At 36.0% G+C, this 24,559-nt stretch overlaps 1 protein-coding gene and 1 pseudogene across 9 annotated transcripts; one reads left to right on the top strand and one right to left on the bottom strand.

Annotated features, from left to right (window-relative positions):
- Positions 1–176: 176 nt before the first annotated feature.
- On the top strand, positions 177–22,645 carry CEP44 (centrosomal protein 44). Of its 9 annotated transcripts, none has more exons than XM_045831204.1 (13): positions 177–380; positions 1,919–2,027; positions 2,958–2,986; positions 6,987–7,106; positions 13,658–13,805; positions 14,990–15,136; positions 15,509–15,631; positions 16,790–16,960; positions 17,934–18,140; positions 18,772–18,847; positions 20,103–20,227; positions 20,485–20,522; positions 21,268–22,645. In XM_045831204.1, the coding sequence occupies exons 4-13, from the start codon at positions 7,018–7,020 to the stop codon at positions 21,308–21,310; spliced, it is 1,167 nt and encodes a 388-aa protein (XP_045687160.1). In that variant the 5' UTR covers positions 177–380; positions 1,919–2,027; positions 2,958–2,986; positions 6,987–7,017; the 3' UTR covers positions 21,311–22,645. The 9 variants fall into 9 exon arrangements, with proteins under 9 accessions (XP_045687160.1, XP_045687155.1, XP_045687156.1 ...); XM_045831199.1 differs by having other exon boundaries at positions 2,955–2,986; XM_045831201.1 differs by having other exon boundaries at positions 367–479; positions 2,955–2,986.
- Positions 11,726–12,402, bottom strand: LOC123813819 (annotated as a pseudogene).
- Positions 22,646–24,559: the final 1,914 nt, after the last annotated feature.

Raw genomic sequence — 24,559 nt, 5'->3', positions numbered from 1 at the left:
TTTCCTCATTTCGCATCCCGAGCCACTCTAAGCATCAAAACTAGGCCAAGTACTGCTCTCCCACTTGGGATCGGGCTCGCCGTCGAGAAGGCTCTCAGCAGAATCAACGTCCTCAGGGGTCGGGGCAAACGTGGTGTGGAATCTGCAGTGAGAAATCGTGAAGCTGTGGGAAGCTAGCACCTTTGAAGGTCTTGCCGCGGTGTTTGGCGGGCTTCGACCGCGTTCCAAATACAAACCGTCGGCGCGAGCAGCACACCGGGGCAGCCGTCCTGCCACAGGGACTCGTTGCTGGACGCTGGGCTCCCGTGGCTATCTCTGGTTGTGAATGCAATCTCTCCCTGTCTTCTTCGGAGCCCGCTTCTTTGCTCAGCCGCTGCTGGGTGAGCCGGGGGAAACTGGCGAGATTGCACCTTAAACTGAGCTGGGGTCTCCTGTGTCCGATGCCCTTATCGAAGCCCTGGGTGGGAGCGAATGACCAGGTCTGGTTTTTCATGTTTAAATCAAGCAGTGGGAGGGAAACCAGAGATGTGGCTTGCCGATATATGCAACTGGTACGCCCCTTAGTGACAACGAAGAAGGCAGAATCGTAGCAGCTCATCCTCTGAGATTAGGTTGTGATTTATGGTGTTGAAGTTACAAGACTGACTGCTCCCTCCTATTGGATCTGAGCTGCGGAGCGGTCCAGCTCCTTGGAAATATTGACTAGAAGGAAGAGATGGAAGTAGTGGATGCTTTCCTTGCTTGCATTTCGCTGGTGTTTCAGTATTTTTCCACCTTCCTAGAAGACTTGTTTTTTCCTTCACTATGAAAAAAAATCAATCATGACGATTTGATTCCGAAATTATGGCTATACTAGACTTTTTCCTAAAATTACCCAAATCTTTTAACAGTTTTATATGTAAATGCAGCAGTCCCACTGAACTCTGTACTTGTCCCTTACTCCCTCTGTTTTCCCCCAATTTTTCTCAGTGTTTTCTTTCCCAGACCATTCTATCTCTTAAACAGTATATCCCTGATATCTTTTTGCAAAAAGTTTTATGAACTTATTTTTCCTCATCTCTACTCTATTTTTTCTACAGTTTGTCTTCCTACTTTATTTTTTATATTTTATTGTTTATACCATTACACTTGTCCCACTTTTACTCCTTCTACCCACTCTGCCCAGCCCACGACCCTCCTTCCATCGTCAGTCCTTTCACCGTTGTCCAAGTCCCTGGGTCCTTCTGTAGGTTCTTTGACTAACCCCTTCACCTTCTTTAACTCAGGCCCCACCTCCCCTCTCCCTTCTTAAAGCTGTCAGTCTGTTCCATGATTCTAAGCCTCTGATTATATTTTGCTCATTAGTTTAGTTTGTTCATTAGATCCCCATATTCCTCTATTTTTGATATGTTTTTTGTATCTAGGGTTATGACCTATGTCAGAAACTTAGTTATCAACCATAATTGTTATAGTCAGTATAGTTGCTTCATTCTGAACAAAAGTCACTCAAAGTTCAATGGCATTACACTGGGAGGCATCATTTAATGACCTCTAACAGCAATGAGATGGATCTAGACTAAAAATCTATTGAGTTCAGTTGGGCAGACTTGACTTGCAGAGAGCTCCTGGAGGAAGGAGGAAGCAATATTGAGACCAGCTTAATGGTTGAATCTAGATTACAAGCTGAGAAATAGCTCCTTTTAATTTCCTTTGATAAGGGTTATAGAGTATAAATATTAATCATAAAGTCATAACTTATTTTGCATAAGTCATAGATTATGAATTCTTTTAATATCTTAATTTTTTAATTTTATAATAGACTGAGTAAAGCCTTTCATGGAAATGTAGAGCAGTTACTAATTTTTTTCTATAATATTCACATTTTGTATCCCTTTATTTTTTTCTGTCCTATTTTATCACTTATCTCCTTCACCTACAGATCCAAGCTGTACTTGTATCTTACTCTTCTTCAAAATATTTATTCTGCTGGTACTGAAGAGGATGTGTTCCAGGGACATACTTTGTTGTCAGAAATCCCATTACCTGAGGTAGAAATAATGAGACATTGCTGTATGTTCCCGAGCTTTAGAGAAAGGAAAGATGGAAAGATACCATAAAGTGTTAAATAGAACAAAATTACATGTATTGGAAAGGTGGAATATACATCTGGGAGTATTAAAAAGTTTATGGGAAGGAATACAATTTATATTGAAGTTATAGGATGTCTTAAGTGAAAAGGTGCCCCTAGAAGAATTGTGTTAAGACAGATGAGTCTGACACTTAAAACAAGCTCAGACCTACTATATTGGCCAATGACAATATTTAAGAATGTATATTTTTTGTAGTTACAGCCAGATTAGCTCCTACCACATCTTCCCTTGGAAAGTAAAGGCTGGTCATGGGAGGTCATCTCTCTTACTGCTTCCATTGTCCATCTATCAAACCCCCAGTCATCCTGACCACATTAAATAACATTGGCCTTTTGGGCCAGTATTTTGCAAAATGTGATTTCAGGATTACTTCTTTTTTTTTCCTGTCAATCTCCCATTTGACAGTACCTAAAATTCCCTCTGCCTAAAAAAGTAAATGTTTAGTTGAAGTAACTTTTTTAGCTGAAGAATTATGACTAAAATGCATGTATAAGTGTATTAAAATATATTCATTAACCTGTTCTTTACCATATTGATCAAGGAGAGGAGACTTGGATCAGGAAGAGACTGTGTTTCTAAAATGGGGAAAGGGTTCAGAATTGGGTGGCTAGGAGCTTAAGCTTGAAAGCTTACAGAATTTAAGATTTTGCATACCGTTAGCCTCATTAACTCTAGTTAGGTACAGATAGAAGGTGTGTAAGGAGATGACTTCACTCTTGAGTACCTGCTAGAAGGATGACTGGGGGGAAAGATCATATTAACTCTACTTCACCAGATTTATGAATTGTTCTGTTTTGTTTTTAATGTCATGACCTCACTTTAAAGAAGCTTCATGCCCAGAGGATTCATTACTCAAGGTATTGTTATCTGTTATTTTCCTTCTATAAAGTATCCATGGAGAGTTACAAATAGATGTTTTTAAAATGTGCTCTTGAGCTTTGCCTTACTAGTTAACTAGGCTAATAGTTTAGGTAGCTGTATGTCTTTTATCTCTTTCTAGCAAAAGCTCTTAACTATTTATTAACTTCCTAGGTCATAACCTTTTTTGGGGAACCTAACAAAAAGCCCTACTACAAGCAATAAAAAAGATCATTTAAGAATATAATTCCATGGTATTATTTTCTTTGGGTTTTAAAGAAAGTGAACCATTTTATTTAAAATGTCAAACATTTTTCATGTGTTTTGGTGCACACACATATATAAGCATGTTACTCTGTTATGTATATTCTTTGGAGTCGTGTTTCTGCCTCATAGACCCTATGAACGCCAGCTTTAGTAGATATCACCAAAAAGTTTTCCAAAGTGACCTGTACTAAATTACCCTTTCACAGCAGTCTGGCTGTCAGATCTTCTACAACCTCACATTTTTATTTACTTTGCACTTTCCTAATAATTAATGAGATTATCTCTTCACATGGTTACTGTTCTGTAAAGTTCCTGTTCAGGTCTCTTTCCTGGTTTTTTATATTGAGTTGTCTTTCTTTTTCTTGTTGCTTTGTAGGAATTTCTAGATATGAATATTTTTGTTGGTTATGTATATGGCAGCATTCTCTTCCATCAGTGGTTTATCCTTCCACTCTCTTAAAGGTGTATTTTGATGAACAGAAGTTACCAATTTTAATGTGTTTCATTTTACCAGTCATAAGATAAGAAATCATTCTGTACCTGAAGCTTATAAAGATTATTCTCTTATGTGATCTCCAGAAAACCTGGTTGTCTTATATTTTACATTTAGATCTTCAACAAACCTGACATTAATTTTGTGAAGAATGTGAGGTACTCTGTACATCAGGGGTTCAAGATTTATTCATTCCATCTGGATATTCACCTGACAAAGTACCATTTTTGAAAAAAGACCATCCTTTCTCCAGGGCTACTCAGCATCGAGTCTGTCATAAATCTAGTGTCAATGTACGCATGGTCTGTTTCTGGACTCTGTTCTGTTCCACTGTTCTATTTGTACATGTTTTCACTAGTCCCAAATTTAGCTTTATGCTGAGTCTTGATACCCAGTGGGTAAGTCCTCCAATTTTGATTTTGATAGTTTTCCTTTATCTTTTGCATTTCTATATAAATTTTACTCAATTTATCAATTTCCACCTAAGAAAAACTGCAGGGATTTTTTGGAGGGAGAGGTGGGCAGGAGGGAATGCACTGAATCTATGAATCAATATATTGAGTCTTCCAATTGTTGATCAGCATGCATACCTCTTCTATTTAGGGCTTCTTTAATATATCTCAATAAAGTTTTATAGCTTTTTGACATCTTACACATCTTTTCTAGATCTATTCTATTCACATGTGTATGATTATTTGGTGAGATTATAGTAAATTATTTATACATGATGTGGACCCCGGCTCGTGGGGTCTGTGGTGTTATGGGTGAGACTCCACAAATTCACACGGACTACTGAGTCCTGCGGAGGAAAAGGGACGGCGTGGCTTTCCTCTCAAGAGGAGAAAAAGCCTCAGCCCTTGCCTTGACAAGCTTTTATTGCTTTTCTGGGCACATTACATGATGGTCCTCATTTACTATGCACAGGTTCGCTTTAGGTGGTTACCTTTTACAGAAAACAAAGGAGAGGATGCCACTAATCACATCACAGAAGAGGGATATTTGCAAATGCCAAGGGAAAAGTGGTTGAACTGATTACACTCGTCCTTGGGAGGTTTAGCATGGATTTTAGGACGTTACTTTAAAGAAATGCAGTACACATTTGCTGCCTCAATTCAGGGTGAGGGAGTTTTAGCAAAAGCAAGTCTCATAGCAGTCGAGGTACAATGCAGGCCTGATTCCCCACGGGAGAACCTATATGTGGATGTGGGTCCTGTGCATCTCCAAGTGGGAGCTGGGCCCACACCATGCAGAACAGTCTCCTATATATACGTATATAATTTTTAAACATTTTCTAATTATTTGGAGAATACAGGAATACAATGGGTGTTTGTATATTGACCTTCTATCCAGCAACCATAGAAATTCACCTATTTCTTTAGATTTTTTTATATACAATTATGTTATTAACTTTCATTTCTTCCTTTTTAGTCTTTATTCCTTTTATTTCTTTTCTTGCACTTTTGTACTATCTACCACCTCTAGTGCAGTGTTGAATAGAAATAATGAGACTGGGTAAGCTTGCCTCATTCCCAATCTCAGGAAGAAAGTGTTTAATATTTCACTATTAAGTATGATGTTTGCAAGAGATTTTTGTAGATAACCTTTATCAGGTGCAGGCAGTTCCCTTCCACTGCTAATGTCCTAAGAATTATACAATGAATGAGTGTTGAATTTTGTCAAATGCCTATTCTACATGTATTGAAATGATTATAAGATTTTTTTCTTTAATTGTATTGAATGTATTGAATTATACTGATTTTTTGTTTTGTTTTAGACTTTGGATAACAATTTGATACTATTTTATTAATTTTTTCCAAATTGTTTTAGCTTTGACCACTAGGAGCTAGCTATTTCATTTAGTTCCTGTGTCCTTTTCCACATACCCCCATCAGTGTCGGATTGGTTTGTTTGTTTGTGTGTTCTTCCTTACTTTCTGGACCTACCTAATGGTTCATCCTGCATATTTCCTGCCCTAGTCCTAGAATTGGCTGTTTCTCCAGGAACTCCTGGTTCCTTTTATTGGAGAATAGCATTACAACCAAGATCTGGATGCCATGTGTGCTCTTTGCTACTGGGGTGTCGATGCCTTTAGTCACTTTCAGCTGGCAGAAAAAGGAAATATATGTGTATATGCTAAGCTATCGATACCCACACATCTATAAATATTTCAATATGAAACTGTCTGTATCTATATTAAGCTAAACATGAGTTCATACTGGTGTCTCTAACTGATCCACTAGTCAGGGCTTATTCTAGTCTCCTCCCTTGCCTTATCTGTAAATTCTCACTCCAGTGGTGAGACACCTGGCTCTTACTGTTCAGCCTTCCATTTACTTAACTGTTCAGTTCCAGTACCTATGCATACAAGTATAAGAATTAACTTATATGTACATGGAAAACATCTTTATAAACTAACCTAGAGAAGCAGAGAGGTAGTGGTCTAGCTGAGCAAGCTACGTATCAGAGAGAGGAGGGAAAGTAAAAATCTAGGATTTAGCAGCTCTTTGTGTGAACTTGCCAATGCTTACGTTGTTTCAGCACCCCCTGGCCTCACTCCTCACAGAACTGTCAGGGGCTCCTTGTTTCTGAACCTGTCTTGCTGCTATTGGTTTTCTCCTAAATAGACAGATAGGACTGGCCCATCTCTGTTCTGCTAGGTTGGTTATCACTCATTCATCTTCCAAAATTTTGTTGATACCTCTTCTGTCATGTGGAATCCCACTAGTTCTGTGTGTTCTGGTTAATATATATGATTTTTAATATTTTTTAAAGCAATGCATCTTATTGGTAACTGTGTGACATCAGAGCCCTGGGAATAATGACTATATATCTGTGCTAAATTTGTCTTCATTTTTTACTGATTTTTTTTCATGTAGCCTTTATAAGCCTCCAAAATAGTCATTGATGGAGATTATTTGGGGTTGATATGTATTCCCAAATGGTACTTTGTTGTTCAAAATACACTATCTGGGGGAGTATCATATATGAGACACATTATAAGAGCATGAACATAAGGCAAACTTTTTTATAAGGAAAAATATTGGAAAAAGCACACCTTATATTCAGGAATATAAGGTAGATACTAGGCAGTACTTGACCAGTAGGGAAGATGAGTTAGGGAAGAAATTGCTAAGATAAGATATATATGGTAAGTGCCCATAGGAGATATGACAAGATAGAACAGAAAAACTTCAAAAATATACAGACTTAACCAGTATTTTATGGATTTTTATTTTTAGGTGAAATAGTGGCTGAACGTAATGTTAAATAATGGCGACAGGTGACTTAAAGAGAAGCTTACGGAACCTAGAACAAGTGCTTCGTTTGCTAAGTTATCCTCAGGAGGTGGATTGTGTAGGGTAAGCTATAATATGAAACTCAATTTGTAATCTTTGTGGTAATGATTTGATATAATATTTGACATGGAGGTATATGTAAGTAAAGACATTGATTTCACAAAAAGTCCAACTCTAGAGATTTAAAATACCTTTTAGAAGTAGCAGCATAATATACTTGAGTGTACAACCTTTAAACTCATAGAAATATAATGAATTCATTAGTTATATAACTCACCACCCTCTCACATTCAGTTGGATAGTATTTCTTTAGGATTTGGAAGATTCTACTTAATAGATTCCTTATGGCAATTTATACCTTGTCTGAAGAGGATTAAGCTAACTCATATAACAGACCCCACTTTGAATGTTTCACTTTAGTTTCCAGTTTCCAAATATGATTTGCTTTTATGGAATGTAGCAACACACATTTCTTCTATATTCATGCCAATGCATTACGGTATTCCTGCCATCCACTATCCCCTAATACTTTTTTCTTTTAACCTGGGATTATTCATCAGTGAAATAATCCCCCTCTGGGAAGTAAGTTGACATCTAGTACTTAGTTTTTTCACTGTAGTATCCCCACATCTAGAATAGACTGGTACCTGGCACATATTAGAAGCTACTTAGACATTTATTCAATGAGTGTCAAGGAACAAGTCCGGATTAGTAATTGTTCATGTAATAGAGTGAGTCTCGGTTTAACCAACTAAAGAGAAACCTGGAGTAATGAGCTTTACACATAAAAATGGATGTTCTGATGGCATGTAAGGAAAGTTAACACCAAGAGATGACTGCACATGAAAGGGTAGTGGGGAGAGCAGGGAGAAAGTTGAGTTCTAGTGGCTGATACTATCAACATTGTATATGAGAAGCGAAAAGTATTCCATAGTATGCTTCCATAGCATGTGTCAATCATAGATTGGTTCCTCAAAACAGGAAAATATCTACTGTGTACTCTTGCCAGGACTTAACCAGTTTGAGTAGCCAAGTTTTTTTCTTACCACACCAACCATCAACATTTTAAAGGACATTTTGTATAGGAATAATTCTAAGATACCAATTATTTTCCCTTCTTCTGAGTACAATGTTTAAACATTTGATTTTCTTATTGACCTGAGTGTCATTGAGAGCAGTAATTTTTAATTTTTAATATTTTAGAAAATTGATTTTCTTTTGTTTTACTTGTTTTAATCTTTATTGTATTTTTTCCATTACCATTGAATCCCCTTATACTCCCCTCTGCCCAGCAATCACCCACTCTTGTCCATGTTCAGGAGTCCTTATTCCTTTTTGTTTAATCCCTCCAGTGCCCCACTAGCTGTCATCTGTTCTCCATGTATGAACCTGTTCCCATTTTCCTTGTTAGTTCAGTTGGTCCACTAGATTCCACATATGAATGAAATCATATGGTATTTGTCTTTCTCTGACTGGCTTATTTCATGTAGCATAATGTTTTCCAGGTCCATCAGTAAAAGTGGTTCTCCAGGTACCACTGTCACAATGGTAAAATTTTCTTCTTTTTTCATGGCTGAGTAATATCCCATTGGGTAAATGTCCCATAGTTGTTTTATCTACTCATCTACTGATGGACACTTGAGCTGCTTCCATATCTTGGCAATTGTAAATAATGCTGCAATGAACATAGGAGTGCTTATGTTCCTTTGAATTAGTGTTTTGGGGTCCTTTGGTTATAATCCCAGAAGTGGGATTGCTGCATCAAAAGGCAGTTCTAATTGTAATCTTTTGAGGTATCTCCATACTGCTTTCCACAGTGGTTGCACCAGTCTGTGTTCCCACTAACAGTGCAAAAGGGTTCCCCTTTCTCCACATTCTCACCAGCATTTGTTGTTTATTGATTTATTGATGACAGCCATCAATAAATCAGGTGTGAGATAGTATCTCATTGTTGTTTTAATTTGCATTTCTCTGATGATTAGTTACATTGAGCATCTTTTCATATGTCTATTGGCCATTTGTATGTCCTTTTTGAAGAAGTGTCTATTTAGGTCCTTTGCCCATTTTTTAATTTTTTTTTTTTGGTGTTGAGTTTTGGAAGTACTTTATAAATTTCGGATATTAACCCCTTATCAGATGTATTGGGAAATATGTTCTCCCATTCTGTGGGTTGTCTTTTTATTTTGTTGATAATTTCCTTTGCTGTGAAAAAACTTTTTCAATTTGAGGTAGTCCCATTTGTTTATTTTTTCTTTTGTTTCCCTTGCTTGGGGAGATAGATCTGATTTAAAAAATTGCTATTGGCAATGTCTGAGATTTTGCTGCCTATGTTTTCTTCTAGGATTTTTATGGTGTTGGAGCTAACATTTAAGCCTTTGATCCATTGTGAATTTATTCTTGTTTGTGGTGTAAGAAGGTGGTCTAGTTTTATTTTTCTGCATGTTATCTGTCCAATTTTTCCATTACTATTTATTGAATAAACTGTCTTTAGCCCATTGTATGTTTCCTCTGTCAAATATTAATTGACTGTAAAGATGTGGGTTTATTTCTGGGCTCTTTATTATATTTCATTGATTTATATGTCTGTTTTTATGTCGGTACCATGCTATTTTGATTACTATGGCTTTATTGTATAATTTGATATTAGCATGATTCCTCTAACTTTGTTCTTTTTTCTCAGAATCGCTGTTGCTATGCAGGAGATTTTTTGGTTCCATATAATTTTTGAAATATTATTTCTAGTTCTGTAAAATATGTCATTAGAATCTTGATAAGAATTGCGTCAAATCCATAGATTGCTTTGGGTAGTATGGACATTTTAATGATGTTAATTTTTTCTATGCATGAATATGGTATGTGCTTCCACTTATTTGTGTCTTCTATAATTTCTTTTTTCAGTGTCTTATGATTTTCCCAGTATAGGTCTTTTACATCCTTGATTAGGTTTATTCCTAGGTATTTTGTTCTTTTTGAAACAGTTGTCAGTGGGATTGTTTTCTTAATTTCCCTTTCTGTTACTTTGCTATTGGCCTGCAACTGATTTCTGTATACTAATTTTGTATCCTGCTACTTTGCTGAATTCATTTATCAGTTCTAGTAGTTTCTTGGTAGAATCTTTGGGGTACTCTATGTACAGTATCATGTCATCAGCAACTAACACAATTTTACTACTTCCTTTCCAATTTGGATGACTTTCTTCTTCTTGTCTGATTGCTGTGGCTAGGACTTCTAGGGCTATGTTGAATAAGAGGTGAGAGCAGATATCCCTGTCTTGTTCCTGATCTTTAGGGCTATACTTATAGTTTTTGCCCCTTGAGTATGATGCTGTCAGTGGGTTTGTCATATATGGCGTTTATTATGTTGAGGAATGTTCCTTCTATTCCCGCTTTGCTGAGAGTTTTTATCATGAATGGGTGCTGTATTTAATCAAATTCTTTTTCTACATTTATTAAGAACTGATTCTTTGAAATAATAAACAAAATTGACAAACTTTTAACCAGACTCATCAAGAAAAAAAGAGAAAGGACCAAAATAAATAAAATCAGAAATGAAAGAGGAAAAATGACAACTGACACCAAGGAAATACAAAAGACTGTAAGAAAATATTGTGAACAGCTATATGCCAACAAACTGGACTACCTGGACGAAATGGATAAATTCCTAGAAACATGCAATCTTCCGAAAATAAATCAAGAAGAATCAGAGAATCTGAATGGACAGATTATACCTTGTGAAATCGAAGAAGTAATCAAAAGCCTCCAAACAAACAAACTTCTGAATCAGTTTGGCTTCATAGCTGAGTTTTATCAAACACTCTGAGAACTCACACCTCTCTCCTTCTGAAACTATTTTATAAAATTCAGGAGGAGGGAAGGCTCCCAAACTCATTTTATGAGGCCAGCATTATCCTAATTCCAAAACCAGATAAAGACGCTACAAAGAAAGAAAAGTATAGGCCAATATCCCTGGCGAACATAGATGCTAAAATCCTGAACCAAATGTTAGCAAACCAAATACAACAATGCATCAGAAACATCATACACCACGACCAAGTGGGATTTATTCCAGGAGTGCAAGGTTGGTACAGTATTCACAAATCAATAAATGTGATTCACCACATAAACAAAATAAAGGATGAAAACCACATGGTCGTGTCAAGAAAAACGGTTTTTAGATTGTTCCATAACATAGTGATAACTGCAGGGCCTGTTGAGATAGGTAACTGTTGCTGCTGCTTCCGATTGCCGCCTGACACAGCCCCATACACACATATTTTGATCCTTTCTACTTTTTTCCATTTTAAAATTTCTTCATTTTTTGTTTTAGTGTGCCAGTTTATAATACCTATTTTTCTTACGGTTTGTTTTTTTTAAAGAGGCTATTCAGAGATTATTGTAAATTTGTTTCATAGGCCACAAGGCAATAAAAGGACTAGGTACAGTCTTTCGGGAAACAGTCAAAGAGCTGAGGAGGGCCAAGATGAGTCTCTAGGGCCTTGGTGGGTGCATTTCTTAGAGAGGGGCCCTGAAAGGGAAGCCAAACAATCTGTAAGAAGTAAGACTTGCAGAATAACGGTGAGACTGTAGAACAACAGTGTAACGAACAAACAGGTCTGTGGTCACGTGGCCCTGCGGAACCGGGCGGTGCCTCTGGAGCTACTTTCATAACTTTGTGACCAAGGGTCAAAGAAGGCCTCACATTCCCCGGGGAGGGAGCTGCATTCCTGGAGGGGGCATGTTCATTGGAGTTCGTCGTCCAGGGGGGATCCCCAATGGAGGACCCATGGGAGGCCTCATACCAGCAGGTGGACCCATCATGCCTGGAGGAGATGCCCCTCAGCCTTTAGGTGGGGAAGGACCCCCACGGCCTGGTGGGTACTGAGTTGGGGCCCCTGCAATACTGGCTGTGGCAGCAGCTGCAATCGTGCCTCTTCCTTGTGGGGTCGTCACCTGTCGGGAGGGCCCACCAACCCCACAAATTGGTCCAACAAGTGCTGCAGGGGCCTGGGGCATGGGAACACCAGCTGGGATTTCTCTGCCAGCAGCTCTGTGGATCCCTGGGCCCCCAGCACTCCAGCAAGTGGCCGTCGGGTGATGCCAGTATTTTTGGGGGAGAGGCCCCTCTACGGTCATTGAGACCAGGTTCTTCCCTAGAAGCAGCACCAGACCAGACTCTCTTCCCTTTCTGCTTGTTTTGAGTTCCTTGGCTTGATCTTCCTGAATTCGTCATAATCACATACGATCGATTCATGTTTGTCGAAAGCCTTGAAGGTGCCAGTGAAGATACAACCGTCTTGCAGGATGCACTTCATCCTGTAGTCGATGTGCTGCAGCATCCTGCTTCTCTTAACCACAGTCATGGTGGCAGTTTTGACCCTCCAATACCCTCTGGATTCACCTTTCCCTGGGCCCACCCGCCCTCCAGCAGCCCACTTCCCACCTCCGTCTGTTGTTCTTACCGTTGCTAATCAAAGTCCCTATTAGAAGAGAGATGACCAAGACTTTTGAGGTTGTTTATATGAGATGTTATATGCAGACTTGGCCATCATCTAATCATAATGTGCATCAAGTGGGACAGATTTTGCTGTTCAGAAGGTTTTTTTTTTTTCCTTTTTAAAACTGTCTTACAGATAGACAAGATTGCCAGAGCAGTCTTCTCATAAGGTAAAACATTATTGTACCATAAACATAAAATAGAAACAATTTATATTTGTCCTGAAAAACAAATTGTAATGCTACCATCATATATTTGTTCTCTGTCTTACCAGGAAAAAAAAAAGGAGTGGGAATAGGAAAATTTGTTTACATCTTGAATTTTGTGGGAAAAAATGTTTTATGTGTGTATTATTACTTCAGTTGAACAAATATAACTGGCTGATTGAACCAATCTCAGTTAGTTGTGGGAGAATCTGAAGGTATTTCACATGCAGAAAACGAGATTCATATGTGTAGACAATTACAAAACAGTACAAGACAGATCATGAGGCATCAGACACTGAATAGCCTGAGAGTCATTCTGGGAGAGAGAAATATGGATCAGAATGGTGAGGATGGCTTCATGGAAAGCTTGGGATCTGAGAAGTAAGGTATGAAGAATGAATAATAGAGAAAAGTGGGATACCTTTCTAGACTGGAGGAATTAGCATAATCTGAAATAAAGTACAGATTTCAAAGGAGCCTGATGCAGTTAGAAGCTATTGATCAGCTACTTACAGTATCCCAACCCTGTTTCCCTCTGTAACATAAAATTCATAGTATTTTCCCTTTGCAGTTTTGGTAAAAAGCAAATGAGGTAAAGTAACAAGTGTTTGGAAGAACGTAAAGTTCACCTGAATGCTGTACGATGGTACTTTGGTTTTATTAGGAGAAAATGTACTAGATTTTCTGTTGGTACTAAAGAACTATTGTAAGTGTTTGAGTATATGAATAATAGGATTTCATAGTAATCTGGCTGGACTGGTCTAATGCAGGGGATAGAATCTAAAGGGTCTTGTACATCACTTCATCATTATGGCTATAGTACTAAGCTATAAATTATTGACAATAATTCTTCTATTTCCCTGATTATCCAGCTTTGTGGAATTTTGCTCACTGAAAATATTTCCCCCCCAACAGTTTGATAAAGGGAGAGACGGCGGCATGCTTGCCCATCATCAGCTACTCCCTGACCTCCTACTCATCTTACGTAGCGGAGCTTCTGGTGGAGTCCAATGCCGAGCTCACAGCAAAGAACGACTTGCGCTTTATAGACACTGTCTATAAGGTACATTTATGTTTATGGGGCAATAACTGTTTTAGAAGTTACTGATTTTTTAATATTAATGTTTTATAATACCTTCTTAAATATATATACAGCATGTGTAGTTGACAGAGCATTTCCATACGCATTTACCTCATTGAAATGCCATGCCTATTGCCATGAAGGTGTAACTGAAGTTTGCTTTATGTTTCATACTCTGTTGAATATCAAATATCACTCTATTAAAAAAAGCTGTAAACGTTGATTATCAGTTATCATTCACCCTTTTTTATATCAAATTTTAGTAAAATTTTATATGCTGGCAGAAGTTAGAGAGAAATGTGGTTTTATTGAGTAATGGTTGCAGTTCATAGAATTATAAGTTTAGTTGTTTGTGAGAATGAACCACAGCTTTTACTGAGATTTTGTGTTCCTTGTGATCTGGGACTGTGTCTTACATCTACCTTAGTATTTCCACTTGTATTACAGACACCGAACTTAATCTCATATTGGATCTTTTAAAACCCTACTTATTATCATGATTTTTTACTCAAGTACTTGGGTTTTCTTAAACTTTTTAAAAAATGGTAAAACTCATATATCAAGTGAAATCTTTTCTTCTTTCAGTAGTAAGCTGCATTTGGTGCAATGGGAGATTTTACGTGTAGGGCCTCTGTTTAATCTTTCCTTTCCTTGCCTTTCACCCAGAAAACTTCTATGGAAGCCTACGAGGTACTTCTAAGAAATCCTAGGGTTCAAGAGTAGGTTTTAAAAATTACTGATTTCATCTGTTACTTTCATTTTACAAATGAGAAATTGAAACTCAGAAGCCTACTGACTTCTCTAAAAAACTCATTTAGTGGAAGAATTATAAACAAACAGAACTACGATTTTCTGACATAACTGGCATGGTATTTTTTACTCTACAGGAGCTAAGGAGTATTTCTAGTACCTGTGAGGATATTTGAACTTTTTGATCATTGGCTCTATTTTTCCATTTCTCTGGACAGCTATCTCTTCTTTGATACATCCCTAGCTACCTGTTTCCACCTAGATACCTCTCCTACCTGGTCATGACTTTTACCATTTCTATCAATCTCTTCAGTACCTTTTAAATAAAAGGTCATCCTAACCAGGTAGTCAGTATTATTTTGGATTTTTGAAAGAAATTGTTCCCAGTTTTTTGTTGATCTATTCCCTCTTTACAGCTTCTCCGTGATCAATTTAATTATAAACCAATCTTGACGAAAAAGCAGTTTCTCCAATGTGGATTTGCAGAATGGAAAATCCAGATTATTTGTGATATTTTGAATTGTGTGATAAAAAAGCACAAGGAGTTGAGTGGTATTGAGAAGGTAATTTTCTTAATGGATTTTAACTTATGCTAAGTGGCCAGTAGTTTAATGTATAAAATCAAATACTCTAGATAGCAAATTAATACGTAGTATAATTACTGAGTTATTCACAGGTTTGTGTAACTTTGTAATACCTGGTGTTTGCTTGAAACACTAGTCACTTGTATTTACACACTTGAAACTTGGAGCTACTAGTCCTGAACTAATGGTTCAAAGAGGACATTTTTATCACTTCTTAGTTTTCAAAGACTTACAGTTTCACAGACTCATTGTTTGATAGTCATCTTTCATATACAAAAATTGAAGTAACAGAATTGAAATATACATCACGCTTTCACACAAAATTTTTTACATCTTAATGCTTTTTTTTAGACTCCTTCACAACAAAGGAAAAAAATCAATTTTGTTAAGCCAGAACCTTCTTCAAGCAGTGAGAAAACATCTGTAGAACCTGTCGGCATTGACATCACCGGCAGGTTTATGACTTCAGGCAAGGTGGGAGAGTGCAGAGAGTGTGTCCTGGTGTTCAGAGTTACCTACCCAGTTAATCAAATGTACGGGTTCACTTTTCTAACTAGCACTGGTATGCCATTCCAATTAAATACTGTACTATACGTGTTTTTTAACAATGCATGTCACATGCTCTCGGGGGACTATTCCAAAAGTTATAAAAAGAGGGTAGAAATTCCCATTGAACTTTCTCTTCATATTTTTAATTCCTATGTTTGCATTTTTTCCCCACATAGAAAACAATGACTTAGGAAGGTTATACTATGTGCTTATGAATGCTTACTCCTCATTATGTATTCAGTCTTCCTAAAACATGGGCACATAGAAGGAACATACCATTAGTTATGGATTATGATGATTCCCTTACCCATGTTCATACTTCTCTATCAGGAATATGAAGTATCCAGTGATTGACAGTTCCCAAACCTATAATCTGGTTTTGGGGCTGGTGTGGTAATATCTTTGTTGATGGGTATCTCCTCTGCCCTTACCTGCTTTGAGCACCTGTGGCAGAACAAGTCCTCTGTAAACACACAGTTTGACCCAGTCCTCACCCTTGGGACCTTCCCTTTGGCGTTATTATGTGTGAACTCTTAGCTGAAAGTCTGATGTTTGTGATTTAACAAAATTTTTTAAAAAATGTAATGAGTTTTATTCACAGAACCAGTTCTTGGTTATTTATATGTGAATTATGTGGTAATCTTTTTATGATGAGATTATTTTTAAAATAACTTTTTGTGATGGAACATTTTGAATATTTACAAAAGCACTCATTCCCAGCTTCAGCCTCTTATCAACTCTTTGCTAATTTTGTTTCATCTTTACCACAACCACATTTCCCTGCATCTTTCCCCCAAATCTGAAACAGTTTGAAACAAATCCCAGACATCACTGAAGACATATTTCAATACTTCTATATCTGATCTATAAAAATACTTTAAAAGATCATAACCATAATTTCATCATCACACATAAAATATGAATAGATTAATTAATACTTGATACATACATTATGTGTGGCATGTAAGCTTTTATGAATGTTAAAGGGAGGATAAATGTTCTTTGGCAAAGTTGTGCTGTGTATGCTTAAAATAATTGTGTGAGGGAGACATCGAAGCAGCCGTGACATTCCTCTTCATGCAGAAGAAGGCTGTCGTGATCCGTCACCTCTACAATGAAGATGGTGTGAACATTCCTGAGGATACGTTACGCACAGTAACAGATGTTAATGACACATTCACTGTGTGTGAGATAAAGGATACCGAAATAAAGAATCCTGAAGAAAAGGTCCCTGAAATCAAGTCGGAGCAACAAGTAAGCATTTTGGACTTCCTTAACACATGCCAATATTTCTTACTTCGAGGTACCTGATTGCATCAGCATCTAATCTTTGGAATATCTCTAGTCTTTTGAATTATTAATCATGACACATTGTCTTTTTTACAATTACTTAAGAATCAGTAAATCTTACTGATAATAACTTGACAGATATTTCTTACTGCTTATAGTTAGGGTACTGGGCTAAGTGTTATGGGCAATGCTGAGATGAATAAGACATAGTACTTGCCTTCAAGGAATTTACAGTGTAATGAGATTCAGAGATATACTGCTTAATACAGTGGAGGTTCTCTCTCAGCTCCCTATATTGATGAATGGAAAAAATTGGTACACTACTGCCTCTTTTAATTTTTGGGCCTTTGGTGTCCTTTTCTCTTCTCTGTTAGTGAATCTTTTCTGTTAATGTATTGCCACAGACCCTGTTAGAGTGTCTACTCTTGCTTCTGCTAAAACTCTTTTTTCTGTCTTTTTTTTGCCTGTGACCTTTACACATTTTAGTATACAGTTGGTATTTATAAAAATGACCAAATGGCCATTAGGCTTATTTCCTATTTATAGCAAACTGAACAGTTCTAATGCACTGTCATTTCTTGGTCATTTCCTCTTAGCTTTGTGCAAGGTGTTGTTACAAGAAGCTAGTGAGTGACAGTATTTTGTGCCACCCAGTGTTGTTCTAAAGAACCTCATGAAAATTAATTTATTCAATCCTCACAAGAACCATATGAAGTAGGAACTGTTTTTTTTTTAATAAGGAAATTGAAGCATCAAGGTCATACATAGATGAGCTAGTCTAAGTGCCCAGACAGTCTGCTTCCATAGGTAGCAATCTCAACTCGCATGCTGTGTTGCCTAATTTAACCATTGCAATGGCACCATGGAAATGGGAATACACTGACTTCTAAAGGAATTTCTGTTTGGGTAATATTTCTAACCTTTCTAATCATTTTAGGATATAAAAGTTAATCCTGAGATTACTGCATTGCATAGTATGCTTGCTGAGTGCCAAGAAAAACTTAAGAAACTGACTCAGATAGAGAGCAGATTAGACTCTTTGGAAGAAAAAATGAAAGGAAAAGTGATGGTAGATGAGAGAACCTGGACTAATCTTCTCAGTCGTGTCACTCTTCTTGAAACAGAACTGCTTCTGTCCAAAAAGGTATTTTCTTTTGTTCACATGTATAGAATATCTCAGTTACAGTGAAGTTTCTATTTACTATTGGATGAGTATTCCTTTGGAAATGCTAAATCAAAGAATGTTAAGATAATGGGAAAATGTTTGGTGGGAAGGGAGTCCTGTTTAGACACCACCTATTTTATGTTGTTGTTGTGGCCATGAAATTATTTTATGTCCTGTGATAGGACAAATGGTTTGTTTTACAGGGTGAAGAAAAAGTGGGCAGGAGAGGAAAAATTAAAATTAGAACTTCCTTCTCCCACTCATTTCCTTCAACCAACTTGTAAATTATATAGACAATTACCAAATTTTCCATTGCCTTATCAAATCTGAGAAATTGTTTCTCGATTTACTCAGGATTTCAATTTCTCATCCTAGCCTATCTTTCCTTCCTAAAAAGTAAAATTAGTAGATTCAAGAAGGTTGCTGTCTGATTTCACATTTTTAGGATTTCTTATACATAGAAATATTTATGTGTTGCTTATAAGTAAAATACTTAAAAATATTTAAACACTGACATGTTATCTTTATATTGTATGCTTAGCAGTAATAATATAAAATAAGGACATTATCCTTTTCATTTCATTCTAAATTCTAAACTATATTATTCCAGAATGATGACTATACAGAATATAATGAAATGAATGAAGATTATTCTTCTACTAGTGACATGGATATTCTGAAACTTGGTAAGTTCTTGTAGTATTAGTACTGGTGGTATAGTTAGGAGTTTAGGAAAATACTTTATATAGGTATTTGGCAATTTTAGTACTCCCAAAACTTACATTTTAGAACATGCAAAGCTCCTAGGAACAAAGAAAATACTGAACTTACAGACTACTGACACCAGAGATAGCTAAAGAAGCCACCTTACATATTTTGCATGACACAGTGGTTGAATAAATTCTAGTGTACAAAATTGCAAACTGTTAGAGATGTTTTACCCTTTTAATTACTAGATGCTATAAAGTAATAAAAATGGTTCTCCAAGTTTCTCATTTAAACTCAAGTAGTAGCTTTTCATATGTAAATAATATATGTTAGAGAAGAAAATGCATTTGTCGGTAACTTGTAAACAGCCTACAGTCTGCTAAACCAGTGGGATGGAGCTAGTCTTCAAAGTTGGGCCATGTGGTCTTGACCCCTGAGTTCAAGTTGTTGGGTTAAGAGTGGACACTTCATCCCGGGAACACCAGTACAAAAAGCGTTGAGCCAAATCATTTTGTCTTCCTTGGAAATTTGGAATCAGCACACCAAGGATAGTCACATAAAATGATGTTGAGCCTGGGCTGGGCATTTTACCCAAGTTCATGCTGATGAGTGAGTAGAGGAATGGAGCAAATAGGCAAGAGAAATAGACAAAAGACCCTGGTTGTAGGACAGATGAAAGTAAAAGGAATGTAAAAGTATTTTTAGTTGTTTTCAGTCCTCATGTGATAATACTTTGTTCCCTCATTGAGGTGGTCTGTGTTGGGTTAAAACAAAACTGTTAAAGGAGTGTTCTTTTTTTGGGCGGGGGGGGGCGTCGAGGAGCATGTTTTTGCAGCCAAATGGTCCTCAAGCCTGTTGATTGATTTGGCAGGAGTGCACCTCGTCAATTGACTCAAGTTAATTGAGTCAGTGGTGGGGAAGATTTGCCATGAGTTAGTAGTTTATGTTTTAAAATTAATTAACTTGCCTGTTTATTCAAATAATTGGTGGCTATCATGATAAAGATAATATTGCCTTTTGTAATTATTGGCCAGTTTTTAACATCTAGGTCTTTATATGTAAGTCATTATCTTAGGAGAATATTAAATACTCATCTATCTGTACACTAGTAACAATTTTATATTAAAATGTTTATTTTTCTTTTATATATATATATATATATATATATACATACACATAAAATTTTTAGAACCCCACTGTGAAAAGATAACCTAAAAATTAATTTCCCCACAGAGAGAAAGAGCAAAGAAAAGGAAGCAAATATTCCTCTGTCCTCTGGTTATAATAGTACAGTATCAATAGACTCAACACCCAGAACTTCAGTTGTTAATTACTGTGGCTTGAAAGAAATTTCAGAGGTAAGAAAAACTGACAACTGCTTAGAGGATTTCCTTTCTAAGGTCAGGAGAACAAGCAAGCATTAGATTTAGTTGTAGATCTCTTGGCAAGAATAGTAGTGAAACTGTGTAAATCTTAATCTCCCATAAAAATTCTTTGTGATGAGTAAACAGTATTTGATGCAAGGTTTTGGACTGTGTTTTATATGTTCATGATCTGTCTTCGATGATGGGTTCCTTGGAGAAATGGCCTAAATTTGTTGATTTTTAAATTAAAGGAAACAACAATCCAGAAAATGGAAAGGATGAAAAAAATGTAAGTAACAGAAAGGGGCAGCAGAAATTCATTTCTCTGTGGGGAATCGTATTGGGTTACAGTGTATATATAATGTGCATATGTGTTTCAAACCCTGAAGGTCTCTAGATCAGGTGTGGAATTTCCTTCAGGACCCAAGTGGATAATAAATCCACCCACAGTTATGTGTGTGTGAGACGAGTCACTGTTTGGGCTTCCAGCCGGGGGTGTAAAACATCGATAATGGAATTAATTGTGGATTAAAGGGTGCAGAGATGTTTTTGGTTGATAGTTAATCAAGAGGATTATCTATTTTTGATAACTGATTTATCAGAATGTTAAATAATATGTGTAGATGGATGGTTTAGAGACATTTTAAGCATTGTTAAAGTATTGCTAGCATTTTTCAGTAAGGTATCAGTGAGGTAATACTAAAAATGATACTTATATTTAAAGAGCAGTTGAAAGGAAATGTGAAATTATATTTAAGTTATTGGTAGCCTAACTACTTTAAAAACTATAATATTTTTTGAAATTTGAGAAGTACTGAAATAACTTGTGCTCCAAGAAATAAAAACTACTAATGGACTCCTCCTTATGCCTCTCTTCTGGCTATGGTATACTTAATTTATTAACAGTAATTATACCTATAAATAAGGTAAATATTGAAATTTATTTTAGACTCAAAAGTATAATTTTAGCAATTTAAAACCTATGCCTCATGACATTTATGTACTTAATGTATTACTTATTTATTATTTTTCAGGTTTGAAGAAACTGCTGAATTACTAAAAGGTTCAAGTCACTAATTACAGAATTTTTCTACATGAACTTTTCCAGGATGTTAGCTGTGGTACATGTTGTATATTTTAAGAATTCTCTATAAATTTTAATATACTAGAATATTTTTATTAAGAATCTTAATTCCATTTAGTAGATGAGCTTTTTCATTTAGTGTCGAATAAATGCTTAAATATTTTTGTGCTGTGATTGTATGGTTTTTCTCTGTTTTACTTTTCCTAGGAAAACTCCTGTGCCAGTACATTTCTTTTACAGAGTGAAGTCATTATAGCACCGTATTTTTGTGTTGACATTTGTTGGCAGTGTGCTAAGTAATGTGTTTTTAAAGTACAGGCTTCAGGACCATAGTTTACATCCTGTTGGAAACACTCCAACTGGGACTTGCATATTGTACCCAGGAGGCTGTCGTACATACCATTTTGCCATCTGTACTGATGAGTATGTTGTAATGAAAAGTTCAAAATGCTCATTGAAAATTAAATAAAACAAAAATATAGCGATTTAATGCTTAGTGAAAAAGCAGCAACGCATTTTCAGTTAACATTGAGAAAGTGCGGGTGTGAGTCCCCCTTGGTATTTAGAAGCAGGTCGGCGAGTTCTGTGAAGAACGTGGTGAGGACTTCAGTGCTCTGCTCAGTGACACGTTTCGGACCAGCCACAGAGACACAGATGGTGGCTGCCCGCTGTTACAAGTACACGGGAAGGGGTTTTTTTTTTTTAAGTGATGGGAAGTAATATATTTTTTTGGAGAGAGAAAATGTCTTAGATGAAGTTAAATCAAGAGAAAAAAGAAATTCACTTTAAATTACTAAATAAATTATTATTTTTTAACTTTATAAATAAAAATGTAGTAATCATCCTGGATAATCTTCAAGAAAATTTATTCCATTTTTTGTGAGGAAACAGGAGAGTACTTTTTCTTTGTTATTATTGTTTATCTGACTGTATGTTATTTATTCATCCATTTATATTATATGTGTGTACTTTCAAATTTGTAACATGAAACATTACCATTAAGATAAAATTCTTAGTAGAAATAACTGTTAAGAAAGCATATTTATTATTCTAGTACATGCTGAGTAATTAGACTTTAAAATTATGAACTTTTAAAGTTCACATAAAAACTCACATTTACTAGTTTCAGTAAACATTCTAAAGCAAATCCAGTCAGCTTTATATTTTCAATTACAAAAAATGTATAAAAATCAAGAACTTCAAAGAAAAACTCTTAAAATTAACTTCTAAAATATTAGTACCAGCATGGAATTATAGCACCACCTTGTGGTTCATATGCCACAAAAAGTGTTTTTATCTTTTATTAAAACAAGTGATTTTCCGTGAAACACAGGATCATATTTTTCTTTTTGAAATATCAATTCAAAACTCAATTCAATTTTTAAAAGAAACATTTTTAAAGTTTTCCTTTGCAAAGACAAAATAAAAAGTCTCCTTCATCTCTTCCTTCCCTCTCCTTTTTTCTTTTTTACAAATTTTTTAAATTTTTAAATTATACTTGACACTATTTTCCTTTTTCTTTATATAGACTACACACAGTTACATATTTGAAACATTTTTAATCTCCCAATTTACATATAGTGTGCAAGTTATAAATATCAATTGAAAATAGAGTAAAATATGTCTGTGTCATCAAGTAGAAATTGGAATTAAATTTTGTTACACTGTTATCTAACAACAGGAACTAATAAAATCACCTCACACTAACACCATCATTTACACTTACAAAGAATCTTGATCTATTGTTTTGACAGCATAACGTTGGGAGGAAAAGAGCAAATTTGACTTAGTTGAAGTTATTGAGGAGATAACCCAAATTATTCATTATTCTCTTTTAAAAATTATAGAAGAAGTTAAGTTTTCTCTCAGACAGTTTGGTAAGCAGCTCGTAACCAAAAATCAACCCCTTTTGATTAACTTGAAGATCTTAAGAAAGTGAGAGAGGAAAGTCCTGGGTAGACTGTTTGAAGCTACGTAATTAAACCCTTGGTTAACTAGAATTTTCACTGCCTCCATCCCCTTAACTGTCCCAGCAGCTGGATGACAGGTATTTATTGTACTAACGAGATAGGCATCAGCGGCTTGTGCCGCCCGGTCTGTCCTGCCCTCTGAGCGGGTCTGGGTAGAGACCATATAGGAGCACCCTAAAGAGTGTGTCAGGTAAGACATTAGTGAAAACAGATTAAAAAGAGGCAACATTAGCTATGTGAAAAAGCTCAGCAAAGCAAAGGCCTTTTCTTTTTTTAATTTTTATAAGAGTTTATTTGAGCCAAACTGACGGCGTGGCTGGGGAGCAAGATCTCAAATGCTCCCGCTAAGGACCAGTGAGTGGGAAAAAGTAGTTCTGTATTTTTTTGCTTGTTTTACTCTGGTATGCAATGTTTTAACATGTAATATAGTCCCTGAAAAATAAAAATTAAAGACTTTGGAACTGCGTTTTATGCCATTTATTACTCACAACTTTGTATAATTGACAGGCACTTGGGGAAACATTAAAAAGTAAAAGAACCTTGTCAATTTTACAAACTACAACACTTTTTGAGTTCAAATAACATTATAGATTTAATTTTTACTTTTTAACAATCCCCAGGTTTGTGCTCACTCTTTCAACCTGAAGGATGTAAAGAAGGTGATGAGGTGGGGTTAGTGTGAAACTTGAAAGTTAACCTACAAAATCAAAACTTTAATTGTTGTGTTACTTGAGCCTTAATGCTTCTAGTGAAAATGGCAGGTTCCTTATAGTACTCAAAGAGTGAGGAGAGCTGGAAAGGCAGTACTGATAAGGGGTAGGTAGCAACACTAAGAACATGCAACTTTATTTTGGGAGGGCAAATCTATGTTCATTTTATGGTTGTTTTTATTTATATCTAATACAGGAATGGAGAGACTATATAGCGTATATTTTTCTCTCTGAAGTTTATTAAATCATTAGTAGCAAATTTTAATTGGATTAAGGTTTTTTAGATGCGAAATGTTCAACTTAGCACTTTAAAATTGAGAACAGATTACTTATGTAGTAAGTATCCCAGACCAAACACATAAATTATTTGAATTTTACATTATGATGAGTATTAAAAATGAAAGAATCACAATATTAATTACCCAGGAAAGTTGAACAGTAGGGATTAGAGTGATGTGAAACCTGAATATTTTGGAACAAATCCTAATATGTAGATCCAGTTCTTCAGTTCATTTAAGTTGATATTTACTTGGAGTACAATCAACTTGTTAGGTCATTGGGT

Source organism: Phyllostomus hastatus, unplaced genomic scaffold (genome assembly GCF_019186645.2).
Source record: "Phyllostomus hastatus isolate PE091 unplaced genomic scaffold, TTU_PhHast_1.1 phas_contig_159, whole genome shotgun sequence".
Taxonomy (NCBI): Eukaryota; Metazoa; Chordata; class Mammalia; order Chiroptera; family Phyllostomidae; genus Phyllostomus; species Phyllostomus hastatus.
The sequence above is the reverse complement of the archived record's forward strand: the minus strand, read 5'-3'. Positions and strand labels throughout refer to the sequence as shown.

What these genes read in the sequence shown, in the direction of transcription:
- CEP44 (XM_045831200.1), top strand. Translation starts at nt 7,018, where the DNA reads ATGGCGACAGGTGACTTAAAGAGAAGCTTACGGAACCTAGAACAAGTG. An exon ending in AAATCAAGTCGGAGCAACAA is followed by an intron (nt 16,961 to 17,933) that starts GTAAGCATTTTG and finishes TAATCATTTTAG; the next exon opens with GATATAAAAGTTAATCCTGA. An exon ending in GCTTGAAAGAAATTTCAGAG is followed by an intron (nt 20,228 to 20,484) that starts GTAAGAAAAACT and finishes TTTAAATTAAAG; the next exon opens with GAAACAACAATCCAGAAAAT.